The following is a 20927-nucleotide window of genomic DNA, read 5'->3' as shown; positions in this document are numbered from 1 at the left end:
CCTACACATGTTTCAAAATATATGTGTACTCTACTCCAAAGAAGTAAGAGCTGCTAGTGATGATTTCGCATTTGTCTTGCTTCTATATGTTGGTTCCGTGACGATGAATATATGTGGAATTCCAGCAGTTCTTACTTCTTTGGAGTAGAGTACACATATATTTTGAAACATGTGTAGGAATTAAAGGAACTTTTAATTATATGCGTTTCGCTCCATTTATTGTTATTATTCATATCTACTCAAAATGCATCACTTCAGCTTGGTATCTCTACCTATAAAACGGGTGTGATATCCTGGTTCTTGTGTAATTTTTGCTACCCATGGTAACTATTAACATATTTACATTGTCAAGGTTTTTTTTAAAGTGAGATAATATTATATATACATAAACTAATTTTTATATATATATATATATATATATATATATATATATATATATATATATATATGGGAGAATTTACAAAAAAAAACAACAGACGAAGACAGGTGGTGTAAACAACAAATGGATGTATTAGTTTAACGCTCGGGAATAGATAAAGTCTTTGACATTTCGAGCTACGCTCTTCAACTGAAAGGAACACGGAAAGAAATAAGGAGAGAAACAAGGAGAAAAAATATATATAAATGTAGTGGTCAGCGATCTATCATGGCGAATGCCGGACAGAAGGATCCTTAATATAAATGATAAAGCGCAATGTGTTGTGAGCATGGGAGGGTGACAGAGAGGATAAAAAGATGGAAAAGGCTGGAGGGAGAAGGCGGTTGATAACATGGAATTTAGAGAGATTGGAGCGAATGGTGGCCCGCATAAAGTGGTAGGATGTGGTGCAGAGTATGGGTAGGATGGTGGTACAAAAGTGGAGAGCGGGGTGGAAATGGAGGCGGAAACCTATAGGGATGAGGCGGTGATGTAAGCAGCGACTGAGAAACGTAATGTGACTAGTATATATATATATATATATATATATATATATATATATATATATATAGTTGAAAAATTTCGTTATAGGTATAAATATACCATAAACAATTATAGAAAAATGGAGGAGAAAAAGATGTTGAATTAAAATTAGATTTGATACAAAATACGATTCAATACATATACGCGTTTCAAAGGACAATGTAAATATGTAAGAAAAAATTATAATCAAAGTAATTATAATTAAATTTATGCATTGTCATTTTAATCAGTGTGAGGAATTTTCGTAAGGACATCAAAAAAGGTCTGACAAAGTAAAGTAAATTAAAATAATATACAATAAGGGAGACTACAAATAGGGCAATAGGGAAAAAATTGGATATTTACAAGCAAGTTGTAAAAGGGAAAAAATAACAGTAATAATAATAGTAAGAGAGACGAAAGAGAAAAAAGACAGACATATCAATGTGTATGCACGTCTATATGTGCGGTATGTGTATGTGTGAGTGTATGTGCGTGTGTATATATTTGTGTGTTGTGTATGTGTGTATGTATGTATATGTGTATGACTGTATATCCTTATGTGTTAAGTTTTTTCTATCACTTGTAATTTTATAACAATTTTCTCCTTCATATATTCGTTTTTTGCTCCTACTTTTTTCTGATTGTCTCCCCTACCCCGGGCTAGTTTTTGAGTAAGGTAACTATCTTGAACACACCGGCCGGTCTTGTCTATGATCGATGTTTTTTCCTGGTTAAGTTCCCTTTAAGTTTTTTCTTTTCATGTATGTACATTTTTACTTAAATATTGTGACATTTTTCAGTCTTGCCCATCACTTTTTAGCCCGGTGTGAAATATATATATATATATATATATATATATATATATATATATATATATATATTCGTTTTTCAATATTAATATGTATAACTCTCTATGGTTCTCTTCTACTAGTCCACCTGTTACGTTATATTCTACTATACACACGTGGCCCTGTTTATTATACTTTGTCTCGACCTGTTACCATTTTTATAAACATATCCGTTAGATTTTTATTCTTATTCTTATGTTATAGTTTTACCGCACATATAAACATGCATACACATTGATATGTCTCTTTTTCTCTTTCGTCTCTCTTACTATTGTTATTACTGTCATTTTTCCCTTTTACAACTTGCTTGTAAATATCCGATTTTTTTCCCTATTGCTCTCTTTGTATTCTCCCTTATTGTATCTTATTTTAATTTATTTTATTAAACCTTTTTTGATGTCTTTCTAAAATTCCTCACACTGATTAAAATGACAATATATAAATTCAAATATAATTTCTATGGTTATAATTTTTTTCATACATATTTGTATTGTCCTTTCAAACGCGCGTATGGTTTGAATCCTATTTTGTATTAAATCTAACCTTGATTCAACATCTTTTCTCCTTCATTTTTCTATAATTGTTTATGGTATATTTATACCTATAACGATACTTTTCAACTACTATTTTCATATTCTTATTATTTGCTCTGGCTGTTTTTTTTAATGAATATGATGGATCTTTATTAGAAATCATTCTTTCTCTCTTTTTGGACCTCTCAAAAAGTTTGAATTGTTCTCTTTTGAATTTATTTTTTCATATATATATATATATATATAAGGTTGAGGAGGGTATTGGATTTAACCAAACCCAGGAGGATACAGGTAATACCGAGTAAGTACTGTATACCGACTAGTTTGCCCCAGTCGTTGTATGAACAGGATTGGGTATTATAAGTCGTGTATTAGCGTGTGTATATGTAAATATATAAAAACAAAAAGATAAAGAGAGCAAAGGTAAGGTTGGAGAAGTATTTTATGGATAGAGTCTTACAGCTGTTTCTGGGAAGATCCAGTACTTCCCTTCATCGGAGACAGAAAAAATAAAGTAATCTATTATTATATCCATAGGCGGACAGAGATAAAGAGAAGGGATGGGTGGGAAAGATAGTTAGTAGTATCATATTTTAGGATGCTGCCAAGCCTATTTATAGACGGTGGAAAGGGATTGAAAGAAGTGACGTAGTCTGTATGTGTTGGTGGTGTTCTTGTGAATTTGAGAATAGAAGAAATAGATTTGGTGGTATACGTGTGGTGAGATGATCGAAAGGAAATAATCCTATTCAAAAGATGGTGAAAGATGGATGTTTTTGCCAGCTTGAATAGGTTGCCTGTGGGGGGTTGTGTGATTATGTTGCGTGATCGTTTGTGCAATTTTGCTTGTGATAGAACCTAAATGTGTGAAAAGAGCGGTGGTTGCAGTTGCTAAACGCTTCGTTATATCGATTAAGTAGAGTGGGAGAATTGTATTTTAAAATATGGAACGCTTCCGTTAGGCAAAGCTTGCATTTGGAGCGCTGGCCCTGGTATGGAGTTCCAGAATCTAAGATGGACCATTTTAAGGTGTATTGGGTATTTTTGTTTTTGAGGTGATGAATATGATTGGCTAATGTTGTAGATTTACTGTGTTTGTCGTATCTAAAAGAGTGCATATGGGCTGCGTAGCGATGTTTAAAGTTTATAGTTGCACCAATGTACGTGGCAGTAGAGTTATGTAATAGATTTTCACGGTGCATTCATATATTACATTGTATCTTACGCAATGTGTTTGAAGCGGACAGATAGTCCCGGAGCGACAGTTACAAGTGTAGGAGGCTAGAGGGTTGCGTATGCTTGTGGTTGAGTTATTGTTATTGGAGGATATGTTATTAGGGGATTTGTAGGAATCTAGATCAGTGGAATTATTGTTATGGCTATTTGTCCTATCAGTGTTATTATTGGTATTGTTATTGTCTAGAATATTAATGGATTGGGATCCATTGTGGTTTTGTTCTAGGAACCTAGTCAAATCTTTCTTTAAAATACTAGATTCTAACTTCCCATGACAACACAAATACCACTCTATATTCAACAGATCCACTTTAAAGTTATCGTATTCTACCACTCCTAACTTTGAATCTATTATAGCTTTATTACCAAAACCTAAGCAACCGTAACTATGCTAGCACCAGCACCCGACCCACACATACACCCAACACGGACATCAATATACGTTTTTCTAACACTAACGCTCGTACACTGGAACAAAACCACAATGGATCCCAATCCATTAATATTCTAGACAATAACAATACCAATAATAACACTGATAGGACAAATAGCCATAACAATAATTCCACTGATCTAGATTCCTACAAATCCCCTAATAACATATCCTCCAATAACAATAACTCAACCACAAGCATACGCAACCCTCTAGCCTCCTACACTTGTAACTGTCGCTCCGGGACTATCTGTCCGCTTCAAACACATTACGTAAGATACAATGTAATATATAAATGCACCGTGAAAATCTATTACATAACTCTACTGCCACGTACATTGGTGCAACTATAAACTTTAAACATCGCTACGCAGCCCATATGCACTCTTTTAGATACGACAAACACAGTAAATCTACAACATTAGCCAATCATATTCATCACCTCAAAAACAAAAATACCCAATACACCTTAAAATGGTCCATCTTAGATTCTGGAACTCCATACCAGGGCCAGCGCTCCAAATGCAAGCTTTGCCTAACGGAGGCGTTCCATATTTTAAAATACAATTCTCTCACTCTACTTAATCGATATAACGAAGCGTTTAGCAACTGCAGCCACCGCCCTTTTCACACATTTAGGTTCTATCACAAGCAAAATTGCACAAACGATCACGCAACATAATCACACAACCCCCCACAGGCAACCTATTCAAACTGGCAAAAACATCCATCTTTCACCATCTTTGAATAGGATTATTTCCTTTCGATCATCTCACCACACGTATACCACCAAATCTATTTCTTCTATTCTCAAATTCACAAGAACACCACCAACACATACAGACTACGTCGTTTCTTTCAATCCCTTTCCACCGTCTATAAATAGGCTTGGCAGCATCCTAAAATATGATACTACTAACTATCTTTCCCACCCATCCCTTCCCTTTATCTCTGTCCTTGGTTTATCACTCATACCCCCACCACCTATATACTACACACACGCATTCCTTCCTACTCACTAGACCTTTTAACATCATCCCCCTATTCCACCTTCACTCTATATGCTCATCCCCTCTACCCTGTTAAGACCAACTGACCATAAATATATCGCTACCATCCTCCGCCTCTATCTCTCCTCTATCCCCTTTCACATTCTGTCTTCATGACTTGACCTAATTACCGCTCACTTTTCACTTGACTTGGCCATTCTTCAAGTAAACAAGCAAAAATCCATCGCAATATGGAATATATGTACCTCTGCTATATCAACTTTCGCTCCAACATAAATTTCCGGATTATCCACGCAAGGATTACTTTGCACGGATTTCTACACGGATATTTACCACTGGAATGAAACTACACTTCAAGAACTGTTCTCTCTTTTTTCAGCACATCACACTCTTTACCACTTCATACTAAAAATATCCGCCTATGGATATAATAATAGATTACTTTATTTTTTCTGTCTCCGATGAAGGGAAGTACTGGATCTTCCCAGAAACAGCTGTAAGACTCTATCAATAAAATACTTCTCCAACCTTACCTTTGGTCTCTTTATCTTTTTGTTTAGATATATTTACACACACACACACACACACACACACACACATATATATATATATAGATAGATAGATAGATAGATAGATAGATAGATAGATAGATAGATAGATAGATAGATAGATAGATAGATAGATAGATATGTGTATGTGTGTATGTATGTATGTATGTGTATATATATATATATATATATATATATATATATATATATATATATATATATATATATATATATATATATATATATATATATATATATATATATATCAGGTCATCCCATAAGTTCTGTCTGAATTTTGAATAAAGAAAGCAAGTGATCAAATGTTATATTTAATTTAAATTTAATCATCAATGTACTTTCCCTGATTATCTATGACTTCCTTCCACTTATTTACAAGCTTTTTAATACCATCAATGTAAAACTCATTTGGTTTCAAAGCAAAGAACTCTGAAATGTCAGTTTTGACCTCCTTCTGGCTTGCGAAAGTTATGTCCTCCAAATGATTCTGTAAACTACGAAACAAATGGTAGTCTGAAGGAGCAAGGTCGAGAGAATAAGGTGGATGAGGAATTTTTTCCCAACCAAGCTCTTCGATCTTCTGTGATGTGATCTTTGCAGTGTGGGGTCGTGCATTGTCCTGATGAAACATTACTCCTTTTCTATTCACTAAAGCGGGTCTTTTTTCTTCAAAGCTTGGTTCAAACACTTTAATTGCTGACAGTAGACTTGAGCATTGATTGTCGCATTAAGTGGTAACAATTCAAACTGAATTACTCTTTTGCAATCCCACCAGATAGAGAGTAGAACCTTTTCCCCATGAAGTTCTCTTCTTGGTTGTGATTGAGCTTTTTCCCTTTTACCAAGCCAGTGTTTACGACGTATAATATTTCGATAGAAGATCCATTTTTCATCACGAGTCACAAGTCTATTCAAAAAGGGTGAATTGCGTTCGCGAGAATAGAGAGAAGAGCAGATGTCAACTCGGAATTTGTGGTTGCTTTCGGACAATTCATGAGGCACCCATTTTCCAAGTTTAGGAATCTTTCCAAGTTGTTCAAGATGACGATGAACAGTTGTATGGTTTGAACTGAGCTTTATTGCCAATTCTTCAACTGAAAATGCAGGATTTTCTTCAAGTAATGCCTCAAGGAGCTTATCATCAAACTCAACCGGACGTCCTGTTCGATCTTCATCTTCCAGGCTGAAATCTCCAGTTCTGAATTTTGCAAACCATTTTCTGCAAGTTCTTTCATTCAAGCATTCTTTCCCATAAACTGAGTGTATGATTCGAGTCGCTTCGGCTGAAGAGTTTCCTTTTTTTGTACTTATAAAGCATTATGTGCCTCAAATGTTTTATAGAAAGGGTTTTAATCAAAGAAATTTTAATTCTATTATTCTGTAAAATAATATTTAATTAGTTTAAATGTACACAAATGCATAAAAATAATTTTTAATTCCATTAGACATTCTAAAATACTATTAAATTTCATTCAATTTTTAAAAAAGTAAAATCGGACAGAACTTATGGAATGACTTGACATATATATATAAAGATAAATTAAATAGAGAGATACTATTGACAATCCCATCCGACCCCACGCACTCCCACATACCGCACCTTTACCCCCGCCCTCAGCCTAACCCACACCCCACCCTCAGCCTAACCCACACCCCAGCCTTGCTTTCCCCACTCTCGCCTCCCCACCTCCCAACACCATCACACCACACCACACACCACTACACCACCATACCACACAACACCATATCACATCACATCACACTAGCACTGACCACTTCCCAGTACCACATCCACAAACCTACACATACACTCACGCACACGTCAAGGTCACCAGCCCTCTTCCACACACACATACATACTCTTTTATACACACGCATGCGCACCTTCGTGTTGGAATCACCACTACTTTATTATTTCTCCTTCTTCCTAGCTCTCCTGTGTGACCCCTCTGTCCGACATTTGCCATGATAGATCGCTAGCCACTACACAGTCTTTATTTTCTCTCCTTGTTTCTTTCTGTGTTCCTTTCTGTGGAAGAGCGTAGGCTCGAAACGTTAAAGACTTTTCACTTTCCGAGCGTTACACCAATATAACTGTTTGTTGTCTACACCACCTGTCTTCGTCTTTTGTTTTTCTTGTGAATTCTCCCTATATATATATATGCGACAGGCTTCTCTCAGTTTCCGTCTACTAAATACACTCACAAGCTTTGGTCTGCCCGAGGCTATAGTAAAAGACACTTTCCGTGGTGCGATGCAGCAGGACAGAACCCGGAACAATGTGGTTGGGAAACAAGCTTTTTACCACACAGCCACACCTTATTTAGTAAGGGTCTCTGCTTCGTACCACTCACTCCATCCAGTAACGAGTTTCAGACCTCTGCTGATATCCAATACTTCATGTGCTGTATCAGGTTACGTGCTCTATTCCACAATATCCCACCTGTATCTAATGAAGAAGACTGCTTCACGGACCTGATCTTCCAACCATTCCATTGGATACCAGCTCTCAGCCACTTTCAGGCAGTTGATCAATTTACAAGTGTCTGTTAATGTGTTGTGGACAAGTTTAACTTGCACAAGTGTCTCCAACATTTCAGCATCTTTTGGACCAAACTCTTGGCCCTTTAACATTGGTCCAAGAGTTTGGTCCAAAAGATGTCATCAAGACATCATCATCAAACTGACTGACAAAGGTGGAGCTATGGTGGTTTGTGTGCAGACCTCTATAAGGCCGAAGCACTCCACCAACTTCAAGACATCTCCTGTCACCCTCTACCCATGCCATACTATCAACAGATCGTACCTTCCACAATTAACGACCTCATGCTCTCCAACCTCATTGTCCATACCTCTCGCACACCCACTATTTTTACTTCCTTCTCAAGATCCATAGGCCCAACAACCCTGGCTGCCCCATCATTTCCGCCCACAGTTGCCCCAGTGAACTAATCTCCAAGTACCTTGACCTTGTCTTCGCCCATCCCCCTAGTGGCTTCCCTCTTTTCATATATTCACAACACCAACCATGCTCTCTGTTTATTCAATTCTTTCTCCTTTTCTTCCAGGACTCCCGTTCACCCTCAATATTAAATTATTTAGGGTGGCGAGCTGGCAGAATCGTTAACACGCCGGGCGAAATGCTTAGCAGTATTTCGTCTACCGTTACGTTCAAATTCCGCCGAGGTTGACTTTGCCTTTCATCCTTTCGGGGTCGATTAGATAAGTACCAGTTACGCACTGGGATCAATGTAATCGATTTAATCCCTTTGTCTGTCCTTGTTTGTCCTCTCTATATCTATCCCCCTGTGGGCAATAAAGAAATAAAAATATTAAACCACTATACACTGATCCCACGCAACAAAGGTTTTCTTGCTCTTAAACACGTTCTCAATCTTTATCCAGATCCTCAACCTGACATCTCTACTCTTGTTCATCCTCTCCCTTAACTGCTTCTCGTTTGTGGGGAATTTTTACCATCAGGTGTCAGGAGTGGCCATGGGATTGAGAATGAGCCCCAACTATATGAACCTGTATGTTGGCTATATTGAGGCTCAAATATTCTCACAGTTTACTGGTTCTACCGCTCTCCCGTGAACATTTTGACTCCTTCCTCTCCTTTGTCCAGTCCTTGTACCTGCCCTTGAATTCTCCTGCACTGTCTCCAAATCTTCCATTGAATTTCTTTACATTATTATTAGCGTCCACCACTCCACTTAATAGTGTAACGTTTAAAATTTTAGTTTAAACTAAAGCTTCGATAAGATAAGTATTGCATTTATTTTCAGTAATATTGTTAAATGTTTTTCTTTTGTTTATTGGTAAAATACATATTTTTATATAAATTCATTTGATATTTATTGTTAGTCGATATATATATACATTCATTTTATTATTATCATTAATGTATTTTGACCCAAAGATTAGTTATATTTTTTAATAGAATTGATTTTCGATCGATTTATTTTGAATCGATTTGAATCGATTTGATTTTTATTTTATTTTCTATTTGAAAATGTGGTTATGAAACACGTGTAGTCATTTTATTATTTTAATATTTATTACTTTGTATTTTTATTATAGGTCTTTTTAGTTTGTTTACTTATAAAATCTTTCTATATGTGATTGTGGATTTTCATGGGTGAATTCAATAAGTGTGTTTTTTTTCTCTAAATTATATATATATATATATATATATATATAATTTTATTATGTAAACTTCTTGATAACTTGGAATACTTGTTATTCCCTAATATATTATGTATACATACATACATACATTCATATATATATATATATATATATATATATATATATATATATATATATATGTATGTATGTATGTATGTATGTATGTATGTATGTATGAATGTATGTATGTATATGTATATATATATACATACATACATACATATATGTATAATATACAAACATACATAGTGGAAATCAACTTGTAACCAAATGAAACCACTTTCTAAACTCAATAAATCCTTGTAAACATTCCAAGAGACAGGAAATTCCTGTGCACAAACTTTTGGGACGGATAGTGTTGCACATCATTAAACCCACTTTTCAACATAATCAGCTACAAAACCAGTGGCACAACAGTAGTTGAGATGACCAGAAAACACTGCACTTCAGGTTTCTTTTTATACAAGCTTATCTCCTCCTAGAAGGAAGTTCTAATGAGAACTAGTGATTCTTTGCTCATATACTAATTAACCCATTGCTGGGACTCTAACAGGTGCTACTACTCTGGGTCAGAGTAGTATGCTCATATCACACCAGCATACACTCTATACTCCACAAGCATAGCTGGGGCAGTTTTCCCTATGCAACACTTTTGGGTCTGCTGTAGGCAATATGTGTTTTTTTGTAGGGTCTGGGGAGGGGAATAGAAGGGCCACCCTGGGCGGCACACACGCTAGCTACGCTTGTGCTATACTCTTTTTATTTCCTAAGCAAATGAAAACAGAGATTAAATAAAACATGATGAAAATGTTAAGATAAATGAAACTCGTCAACTATTTAACTTTATATCAATATTTAAAGTCTATTTTTGTATTCTCATGTAATCATTTATTTGTTCTTTTTTTTTTGTTTGAATCTCTTGTTCTCATATTTCAAATTTATGAATTATTTTATCTTCTGAGAGGAGACTTCTCCATATTTTTGTGTAGAAATCTATTCCCCCCCCCCCCCCCACTTTTTTTTTCAGCGATTTTCTCATTGCATTTTCTTCTATAAATGATTTTATTTTGATAATTGTGAACTGAATGAAAATAAGTATTTATTGTACAAAATATGAACCTAAAGTGCCAATGAATTAGGTTTGTTGAGAAAAAAATTATTTCACAAAGTAACATTTATAAAATAATCTTCCATAAATAAAGAAATATATGACTAACTTTCCCAACAGCAAATTTGAGATGTGGTTCTTTGGTATTATTGTACAGAAGCATTACCAAATTCTTTACAACTAAATAATTACCTAACTGATGATTCTTCATTTTTCTGATTGCTCAGGTCACATGAAAACAAATCACAGAGTAGATATTTTATATAAGAGCCAAGAAGACTTTCCTGATACAATCCGAATGGTTTTAACATCCCCACAAACAAGATTGATGTTAAATTATACAAAAACTTCAGACCAATTCAATATTCCTATACATGTTTTCAACGAGAACCTTAATCTCTATGACGTTTTGGATTTTGGTGAAACAAAGGTACTTTTATTATTTTTATATACAATTTTAACGTAAGGAACAAAAACATGAAGTGAGATGTTCTTGGAGAATTAATATTTGGTTTATCAATGGTTGAGAAAATGGAGAGAAATATAGAAAGAATGAATGACAGAAATTTTTGTTGTAAAAGAATCTACTTGTCAGGGTGTTTTATGTCTCAGTTACAATCGTCATCGTGGTGGTGGTGGTGGTGGTAGTAGTAGTAGTAGTAGTAGTAGTAGATTTGCAGATTCACAGAATTGCTAGAGTGTTGGGAAAACACTTTGGAGTATTTGTTCTGACTGAACTCAAAACCTGCCAAATTCAACTTTTCTTTCCGTCCTTTTGGGTCAATAAAGTACCAGTTAAGCACTGAAATCAATGGTATCAAATAACCCCTTACCTTAAAATTGTTGGCCTTATCCCTAAAGTGAAAATAGTTAAAAGGCAGAATGTTAAGATCTTCAGCAATCAGGTATTAAGGTGAACAAAGCTGGCTTTTTTCAGAGCAGGTGTAGAGACAGTTTTCTCTATGTAGCTGAGTCTAAGCAACAAAGAAAAACCTCAAAGCACAAGATCAAAGAGGCTAACAGGAGTTTTATGGACACATTCCATTCATTTCTAAACAGTACTATAGCAACAAAGAGATAGGTTTGGGAGTACTAGAAGAAAGTGAAAAGTAGAGAAAAATACCAGATAGCTGGAAAGAAAGCAAGGGAAGAGGCAGAAAGGAAGAAAATTCCACATGTTCTGCAACATGTAAATCATAGGTGTATATCTAAATAGTGTATATCTAAATAGTGTCCTAAAGAAAATCATCATGATGTTCTTAGAGAGAAGTGTATACGGAATGATAGAAGCACATTTGCTCTCACTGACATTATAAGAAAGAGGCATGGAAGTGCTATTATGAGGAGCTGCTGAATGTGGAGACTACATGGGAGAAAGTTAAAGAGAGAGTGCCTACCTCATGTGAACCCAAAACTATGGTTGATAGAATAATAAAGAATATGTAAGTGGAGAAACCAGCTGGACTATCAGTGACAGATACTGGGATGCTTGAAATATCTGATGAAGTAGAGTACAAGATTGTCATTTGAATAATAAAGTAATACAGGAAAGTGTTGGACCCAATGACTGGCATTGCAGTATTATTTTAAACTTCCACAAGAGCAGGGAGGTGCACAAGAAATAAAGGAAATTTCAGAGACATCAAATTGTTGGGCCAGATTATGAAAGTTACAGCTAGAGTTATTGCAAAACTAATGGGAGACAGGATTAGTCTAGGTGAGATGCAATCCATCTTTCTCTCAAGAAAAGGTACCAGTGATACCTGCAAAAGAAATATCAAACCAAGAGCAAACCCTTGTAGCCAGTGTTCATCAGTATGAAGAAGGTCTTTAACAGAGTCTCTCTGGTGATCACTAAGGAAACTAGGAGTAGATAAATAGCTTATGAGACCCATGCAAGCCATGTACAGAGATGGTTACTAGTAAAATGAGAGCAAGCAATGAATTTAGTGATGAATTTAGTCTGCAGGAGGGGAGGGTGATCCATCAAGATCCCCTTCCTATTTATCAGAGACCTCCAAGTCATAACAAGAATTTAAGCCTGGCTGTTCCACTAAGCTGATGACTTAGCTCTTATAGCAGAATCTAAGAGAATTGGAGGAAAATTTTCAAACATGAAAGTGAAATTTAGAATTGAAGGGTCTTAAAATATAATTAGTGAAAGCAAAAGTGTTAGTAAATAGGAAGGAAGACAAAGCCCTTATATCATCAGGGAAATAGCAAGGCTCCATTTTCAGAAAAGAAGTCAACAGAAATTCTAACAGACATACAAAAGGTTTAGTGGGATCACAGGCAGGCTTACAAGAAAGTTAGTGTTTGGCAAATCCATCAGCGACAGTGCAGGCTTGAGAGGAATATTTCAGTGTTGCTGAATGCAAGACAACCTCAAATCATCATCATCATCATCATCATCGTTTAACGTCCGCTTTCCATGCTAGCATGGGTTGGACGATTTGACTGAGGACTGGTGAAACCGGATGGCAACACCAGGCTCCAGTCTGATTTGGCAGAGTTTCTACAGCTGGATGCCCTTCCTAACGCCAACCACTCAGAGAGTGTAGTGGGTGCTTTTACGTGTCACCCGCACGAAAACGGCCACGCTCGAAATGGTGTCTTTTATGTGCCACCCGCACAAGCCAGTCCAGGGGCACTGGCAACGATCTCGCTCGAAAATCCTACAGGAGCCAGTCAGGCGGTACTGGCAACGGCCACGCTCAAAATGGTGCATCTCATGTGCCACCCGCACAAGAACCAGTCCAGGGGCACTGGCAACGATCTTACTTGGCTTGCCGGGTCTTCTCACGCACAGCCCATTTCCAAAGGTCTCGGTCCGTAGTCATCGCCTCGGTGAGGCCCAATGTACGAAGGTCTTGCCTCACCACCTCAGCCCAGGTCTTCCTGGGCCTACCTCTTCCACGGGTTCCCTCAACTGTTAGGGTGTGGCACTTTTTCACGCAGCTATCCTCCTCCATTCTCACCACATGTCCATACCAGCGCAATCGTCTCTCTTGCACGCCACAACTGATGCTTCTAATGTTCAGCTTTTCTCTCAAGATACTTACACTCTGACGGGTATTCACATTGACATTACACATCCAACGGAGCATACTGGCTTCATTCCTTGCGAGCTTACGTATGTCCTCAGCAGTTACAGCCCATGTTTCACTGCCATGTAGCATGGTTGTTCGTACGCATGCGTCATACAGTCTGCCTTTTACTCTGAGTGAGAGTCCCTTTGTCGCCAGCAGGGGTAAGAGCTCTCTAAACTTTGCCCAGGCTATTCTTATTCTAGCAGCTACACTTTCAGCGCACCCACCCCCACTACTAACTTGGTCGCCCAGATAGCGGAAGCTATCGACTACCTCTAGTTTTTCACCCTGGAATGAGATAGAAGTTGTTTCCTGTTTGTTTGCAGTCTTTATTGCACCTGAACATCTGCCACAAACAAAAACTAACTTGCTAGTTAACCTGCCTTTGATGTTGCTGCACCTCTTATGTGTCCATAGCTTGCACCGGGTACATCTTATAGAGTTACTACCTACTCCTTTTCTACATACTGAGCAGGGCCATCTACCTGAAGGGGTTTGTGTTTTATCTACCTTCCTACTTATTAGGATTTTGGTTTTAGCTAGGTTGACTCTAAGGCCCTTCAATTCTAGACCTTGCTTCCACACCTGAAACTTCTCCTCTAGTTCTGATAGTGACTCCGCAATTAGGGCAAGGTCATCAGCATAGAGGAGCTCCCAGGGGCAACCTGTCTTGAACTCCTCTGTGATTGCCTGGAGGACTATGGTAAATAATAGGGGGCTGAGGACGGAACCTTGGTGGACCCCTACCTCTACCCGGAATTCATTGCTGTACTCATTTCCAACCCTCACCTTACTGGCAGCCTCTCTGTACATGGCTCGCACAGCTCTCACTAGCCATTCTTCTATCCCAAGTTTCCTCATTGACCACCAGATAAGGGATCGGGGGACCCTGTCAAAGGCTTTCTCCATGTCAACGAAAGCCAGGTACAGAGGTTTATCCTTGGCTAGGTATTTCTCTTGCAACTGTCTCACTAGAAATAAGGCATCAGTAGTGCTTTTACCTGGCACGAACCCAAACTGCATCTCATCTAAATTGATTCGCTCCCTAATTAGTTGGGCTATGACCCTCTCTGTAACTTTCATAACCTGATCTAACAGCTTGATGCCTCTGTAATTATTTGTATCTAAAGCGTCCCCTTTACCTTTGTAGCAGTTGACTATGATGCTGCTACACCAGTCATAGGGTATGACTCCTTCGTGTATCACCTGGTTCGTAATACGGGTGACTAGGCTATAGCCAACACTGCCAGATATTTTGAGCATCTCTGCAGTGATTCCTGATGGGCCGGGGGCTTTCCCGGTCTTCATACTCTTAATTGCTTTAGCTACCCTGGTACTATCAACTCGGATAGCTGGTCCCTCTATTGGGTCGACATAAGGCAGGCTCTCTTTCTCCCATTCATTCTCTTTATTAAGCAATCTATCGTAGTGGCATCTCCAGACCTCTTTCTTTGCATCCTCATTTAATGCAAGCGTACCATCATCCATGCGAACACATTTCTCTCCTACAACATCACTATTCTCTCTCCTACACTGTCTTGCAACCCGAAATACCTCGAGTCTTTGGTCCTCACGGCGCAGAACATTGGCAAATCTTTCCTTATCTGCTTCCCCTCTGGCTAAATAAACCTGTCGCCTAGCCTCCCTTCTGGCACATTGGTACAATTCCCTGCTACCACCGTTCTTCCAGTCCTTCCAAGCTTGTTTCTTTTGTCTAATAGCCCTGTCTACCTCCTTGTTCCACCACCACGTTACTCTGGGTTGGGAGGGGACCTTACACCACCCACAAATCTGGTCGGTGGCTTTCAACAGGTTGTCCCGCAGAAATCTCCAATTGTCTTCCACGTTGTATGATGCTATATCCCCTTCTATTTCGTTAAATGCTTCAAGTAACTTGTCTCTAAGTCTCTGTCCGTTTGCAGGGTCTTTAAGCTTCCACACCCTTCTTCTCCAAGCCTGTCTAATTCTGGGCACCCATTTTGCCTTGATCCCAAAGTCGCTAACTACTAATCTATGTTGTGGGGTACATTCTTCGCCAGGGTAGGTTTTGGCATTTATAAGCCGCCCTCTTTCCCTATTTCTGGCGAGGATGTAGTCGATTTGGCTAGAGTGTCTGCCGGAGCGGTAGGTGACTAGGTGACTGGCAGGTTTCCTGAAGTTGGTATTGCAGACCATAAGATTGGTTGCATCACAGAACTCCAGCAGTCTGGTTCCCTCCTCGTTGCGGGAACCGAAGCCATAGCCTCCATGTATGCCATGGAAGCCCCCAGCACGACGTCCGACATGACCGTTGAAGTCTCCAGCCACAAAGAGAAGGTCCCTGTCACTCGTCGACGATATATAAACTTACTTGGAAATGGATGCATGGCATTCAAGTAAACTTACTTGGAAATGGATGTGTGGTGTTCAATAATAATATAAATAATATATATCTATGCATATGCATATATGGGTACGGGACGTCACCAACAGTAAACAACATGAAATACAAAAACGAATGAGTTCAATACGCAAATGATCTGCTATTGGTTAGTCTATTATATATAGGGAGAAAGAAGTAGGTGGTTTGTTAATTACTAAGAATTTCCTAAGTAACGTATCACGTTTTGGTGCATGCAGTAGTGTGCATGTAGTTGGTGGTGGTGGTGAAGGAGGGATGAAGGTACACAAGTCTTCTGGTACAGAAGCAAGGCAGAGCCCTGTAGGGGTTTCCGGTATTGAGAATAGGTTTCTGGTATAGGTGGTGGGGCAGGAAGGGGTGGGAACATCGCAGACAAGCAATGGCCAGTTTACTATTGTTAGGGAGAGAGACATGGCAACAGTGAGACATAAAGTAAAACAATTAAAAACGAGAGAAAATTTCTTAGCTTAGCTATGTATATTGTGGAACAACAGTGAATCAAGCAGCAGTAGCACTTATATTTCCAATGCTACTCACTACCAATAGGGACAACAATTTTAACATGTTTGAATGATGGTTGGATAAAGTGAGATTGTTGAGCCGTTTGAACAGAGGCATGTTGATGTATGTTGCATCCAAGAGGTAAGGTGGAGAGGAGCTTCAACCAGGTTCCTCACAGGCAAGACATGTAGGTATAAAATCTTCTGAGAAGGTAACAGTGACAGGGCAGCGGTGTGGGCATACTACTTGCAGAGAAATGGGTCGATAAGATCATAGAGGTAGTTAGAGTAAGTGACAGAGTGCTTAAGCTCAGGCTAGTCTTGCAGAATAGCATTGCATCAATTATCTCCACCTATACCCTACAAGCGGGCCTACCAAATGAACAGAAGGACCATTTTTATGATATCCTCCTGCAGGCTACCTCTAAGACAAATTACAAAGATCTCATCTTTGTGGTTGGGAACTTCAATGGGCATGTTGAACAGCAGCCCAGTAATTTCCATGGTGTACATGGGAGCATGGAATTCGTTCACGAAACAAAGAGGGAATAAGGCTACTGGAGTTTTGTGATGCAAATAACCTATTGATCTGCGACACCAACTTCAGGAAGCTGACCAGCCACCTGATAACCTACCAATCAGGCGGCTATGCCAATCAGATTGATTAGATTCTCACCAGACAGTGGGATGCATGGTTGCTCTTAAAAACAAAGACCCTCCCTGGTGAAGAAGATATTACCCAGCATAGACTAGTAGGTAGTGGTTTTAGACTCCAGGCCAGAAAGATATCAAGAAGTAGACCAATCTGGAAAAGAAGGATGTGGAAGCTTAAGGACCCTTCATCTGCTCAGAGATTTAGGGACATCCTAATTGAGAAATTTGATGAGAGGGAGGATGAGCTACAAACTTGTGACATAGAGAACAACTTGGAATTCCTGCTGGACAGCTTGCTGAGTGCCACAGACCAAATCTGTGGGTAGTGCGGAGTCCCAACCTAGGGTAATGTGGTAGTGGAAAAATAATGTAGACATGGTCATTAGAGCAAAGAAACAGGCCTGGAAGGACTGGAGGAGTTGGGGTAGCAGAGAACTGTATCAGATAACCAGAAGGGAAGCTAGGAGACAGGTATATCTAGCCAAGGGAGAAGCAGAAAATAAGAAGTTTGCCTATGTTCAGTGACATGAACTGAAGTGTTTCCGATTGCAAGACAGTGTATGAGAGAAGATTGGTGTCATAGGAGAGAAATGTGTCCGCATAGATGATGGTGCACTTGCTTTTAATGATTCTGAAAAGAAAGAGGCTTGGAGAAGCCATTATGAAAACTGCTGAACGTGGAGAATGAATGGGAGAAGAAGAGTCTGCCAAATGTCAACCCAATTGAGGGACCAGCTACCCAAATCGACAGTAGCTTGGTAGATAAATCAGTTAAGGATATGAAGGCAAGGAAAGCCCCCTGGTCTATCATGATTCACTACTGAGATGCTTAAAATATCTGGCAGTGTGGGTTATGGTCTAGTCACCCATATTGTAAATAGTTAACTGCTACAAAGGTAAAAGTGATGCCTTAGAAATAACTACCGAGGTATCAAGTTGTTGGATCAGGTGAGAGAGAGTCACAGTCCAACTAGATGAGATGCAGTTTGGTTTTGTGCCACCACTGATGCTATATTTCTGGTACGACAGCTGCAGGAGAAATACTTAGCCAAAGATAAACATCTGTACTTGGCCTTTGTTGACTTGGAGAAAGTCTTTGACAGGGTCTCCCAATCCCTTATCTGGTGGTCAATGCAGAGACTAGGGATTGACAAGTGGTTCGTGAGAGCTGTACAAGCCATGTACAGAGGTTCTGTCAGTAAGGTGAGGGTTGGTGATGAGTACAGTGAAGAACTCAGGGTATAAGTAGGGGATCACCAAGGATCGGTGCTCAGCACCCTCTTGTTCATCATTGTCCTCCAAGCAATAACAGAGGAATTTAAGACAGGGCTGCCCCTGGGAGCTCCTCTATGCTGATGATTTTGTTCTTATAGCTGAATCACTACCAGAACTAGAAGAAGAAGTTCCAGGTGTGGAAGCAAGGTCTAGAATCAAAGGACCTTAGAGTTAACCTAGCAAAAACCAAAGTTTTAGTAAGTAGGAAGGCAGACAAATCACAAATCCCTTCAGGCAGATGGCCCTACTTAATCTGTAGAAAATGTGTAGGTAGAAACTCCATAAGATGCACCCAGTATAAGCTTTGGACACATAAAAGGTGCAGCAATATCAGTGAAAGGTTAACAGGAAAACTAGCTTTTGTATGTAGAAGATACTTAGGTACAATAAACACTGAAAATGTGCAGAAAATAGACTCCATCAACTGTCATTATCTAGGTAACCAAGTTAGTAGTGGAGTTAGGGAGGAGGGCTCCAAGAGCATAGCTGTGAGAATTAGATTAAGCTGGGCAAAGTTCAGAGAGTTCCTACCTCTGCTGGAAACAAAGGGCCTCTTTCTCAGAGTGAAAGGCAGATAGTATGATGCCTGTGTGCAAACAGCTATGTTACTTGGCAGTGAAACGTGGCTGTGATAAGCAGAGGCTGGAAAGAAATGAAGCCGATATGCTTCACTGGATGTGCAATGTCAGTGTGCATGTTTGACAGAATGTAAGCATCTTGAGAGCTAACTGTGGAGGGAACCTGTGGTAGAGGTAGACCCAGAAAGACATGGGACAAAGTGGTGAAGCATGATCTTTGAACTTTGAGCCTCACAAATGCAATGACTAGTGATTGAGACCTTTGGCAATATACTGTGCTTGAGAAGATCCATCAAGCAAAGTGAAATCACAGTCATGGCTGATGTTGGTATCACGTAACTGGCACCCATGCCAGTGGCACCTAAAGAGCACCATTGGAGCATTGGGCTTCATAGAGGCAAAGTGGTTGAATTCCTTTCAAGAATAGGGCCTCACAGAGGCAAAAGTGGTTGAGTTCCTTTCAAGCATTGGGCCTCACGGAGGCAAAGTAGCTGAGATCCTTTTGAGTGTTGGGCTTCACAGAGGCAATGACCAAGACCTTTAGTATTATTGTTGTGTTTGAGAAAAAGACCCACCAAGCCAAGCAAAATCGCAGTCATGGCAGATACCGTTGTCACATAAATGGCACCCATTACATTCTCAGAGTGGTTGACATTAGAAAGGGCATCCAGCTGTAGAAAACTATGCCAAATCAGAAAACCATATCAAATCTGGTGCAACCTTCCAGCTTACCAGCCTTGGTCAAAGCATCCTACTCATGGACAACAGACATTAAATGATGATGATGATGACGATGACAACGACAACAACGATGATGATGAGGAAGAGGTTCCATGCTTTTACATGGGTTGGGCAGTTTGACAAGGATCTGATGAGTCAAAGTTCTATTTTTGCTATATTTGATTGTTTTAATGTATTCTAATATAATTATTTATTCCCTTATTAGATGATACTTGATTCATTTACACCCATGAGCATTTGACATGTTTCAGCCTAAGGGCATAAGTATATATATATAAGCAATGTTAATTCTCTAAATGAAGTATTAACAGTAACTGCACGATAAAGTGTAGTATATTGCCACTTAAGTGTGGCTGACCCCTAGGGGTGGATGTTACTGTTGCTTTTAGCCCCAGGAGGACATCTCCTCCAGCTGGCTTATTGACACACTATTGTGTCCTGTTTGCCAAGGGAAGTTATCCCTCCCATCATGATCTGTAGCACGAACGGACCCAGGTTTCAGGGTTATTTCCCTTCGTCGGCGTCCGATAGCCACTGATCCTTGATGAGAGAGATAATTTCCTGGCAATCTTATATATACTTTTCCAGTGAAATTCTTCACTGATATCGAAAAGGTGAAAACAAGCAATGTTAATTCTCTAAATGAAGTATTAACAGTAACTGCACGATAAAGTGTAGTATATTGCCACTTAAGTGTGGCTGACCCCTAGGGGTGGATGTTACTGTTGCTTTTAGCCCCAGGAGGACATCTCTTCCAGCTGGCTTATCGACACACTACTGTGTCCTGTTTGCCAAGGGAAGTTATCCCTCCCACACACACA

The 20927-nt window shown here is 39.0% G+C and overlaps 1 protein-coding gene across 1 annotated transcript in view; it reads left to right on the top strand.

The window, feature by feature from the left end:
* Positions 1-20927, top strand: part of LOC106877334 (A disintegrin and metalloproteinase with thrombospondin motifs 16) — a 126227-nt gene that overhangs the window by 31627 nt on the left and 73673 nt on the right. The window contains exon 2 of the mRNA XM_014926209.3: positions 11096-11298. Coding sequence (XP_014781695.1) covers positions 11096-11298 — 203 coding nt within the window. The remainder of the gene's footprint in view (positions 1-11095; positions 11299-20927) is intronic.

Source organism: Octopus bimaculoides, chromosome 5, assembly GCF_046866305.1.
Source record: "Octopus bimaculoides isolate indiv1 chromosome 5, ASM4686630v1, whole genome shotgun sequence".
NCBI lineage: Eukaryota > Metazoa > Mollusca > Cephalopoda > Octopoda > Octopodidae > Octopus > Octopus bimaculoides.
This window is presented reverse-complemented; position numbering and strand designations above follow the sequence as displayed.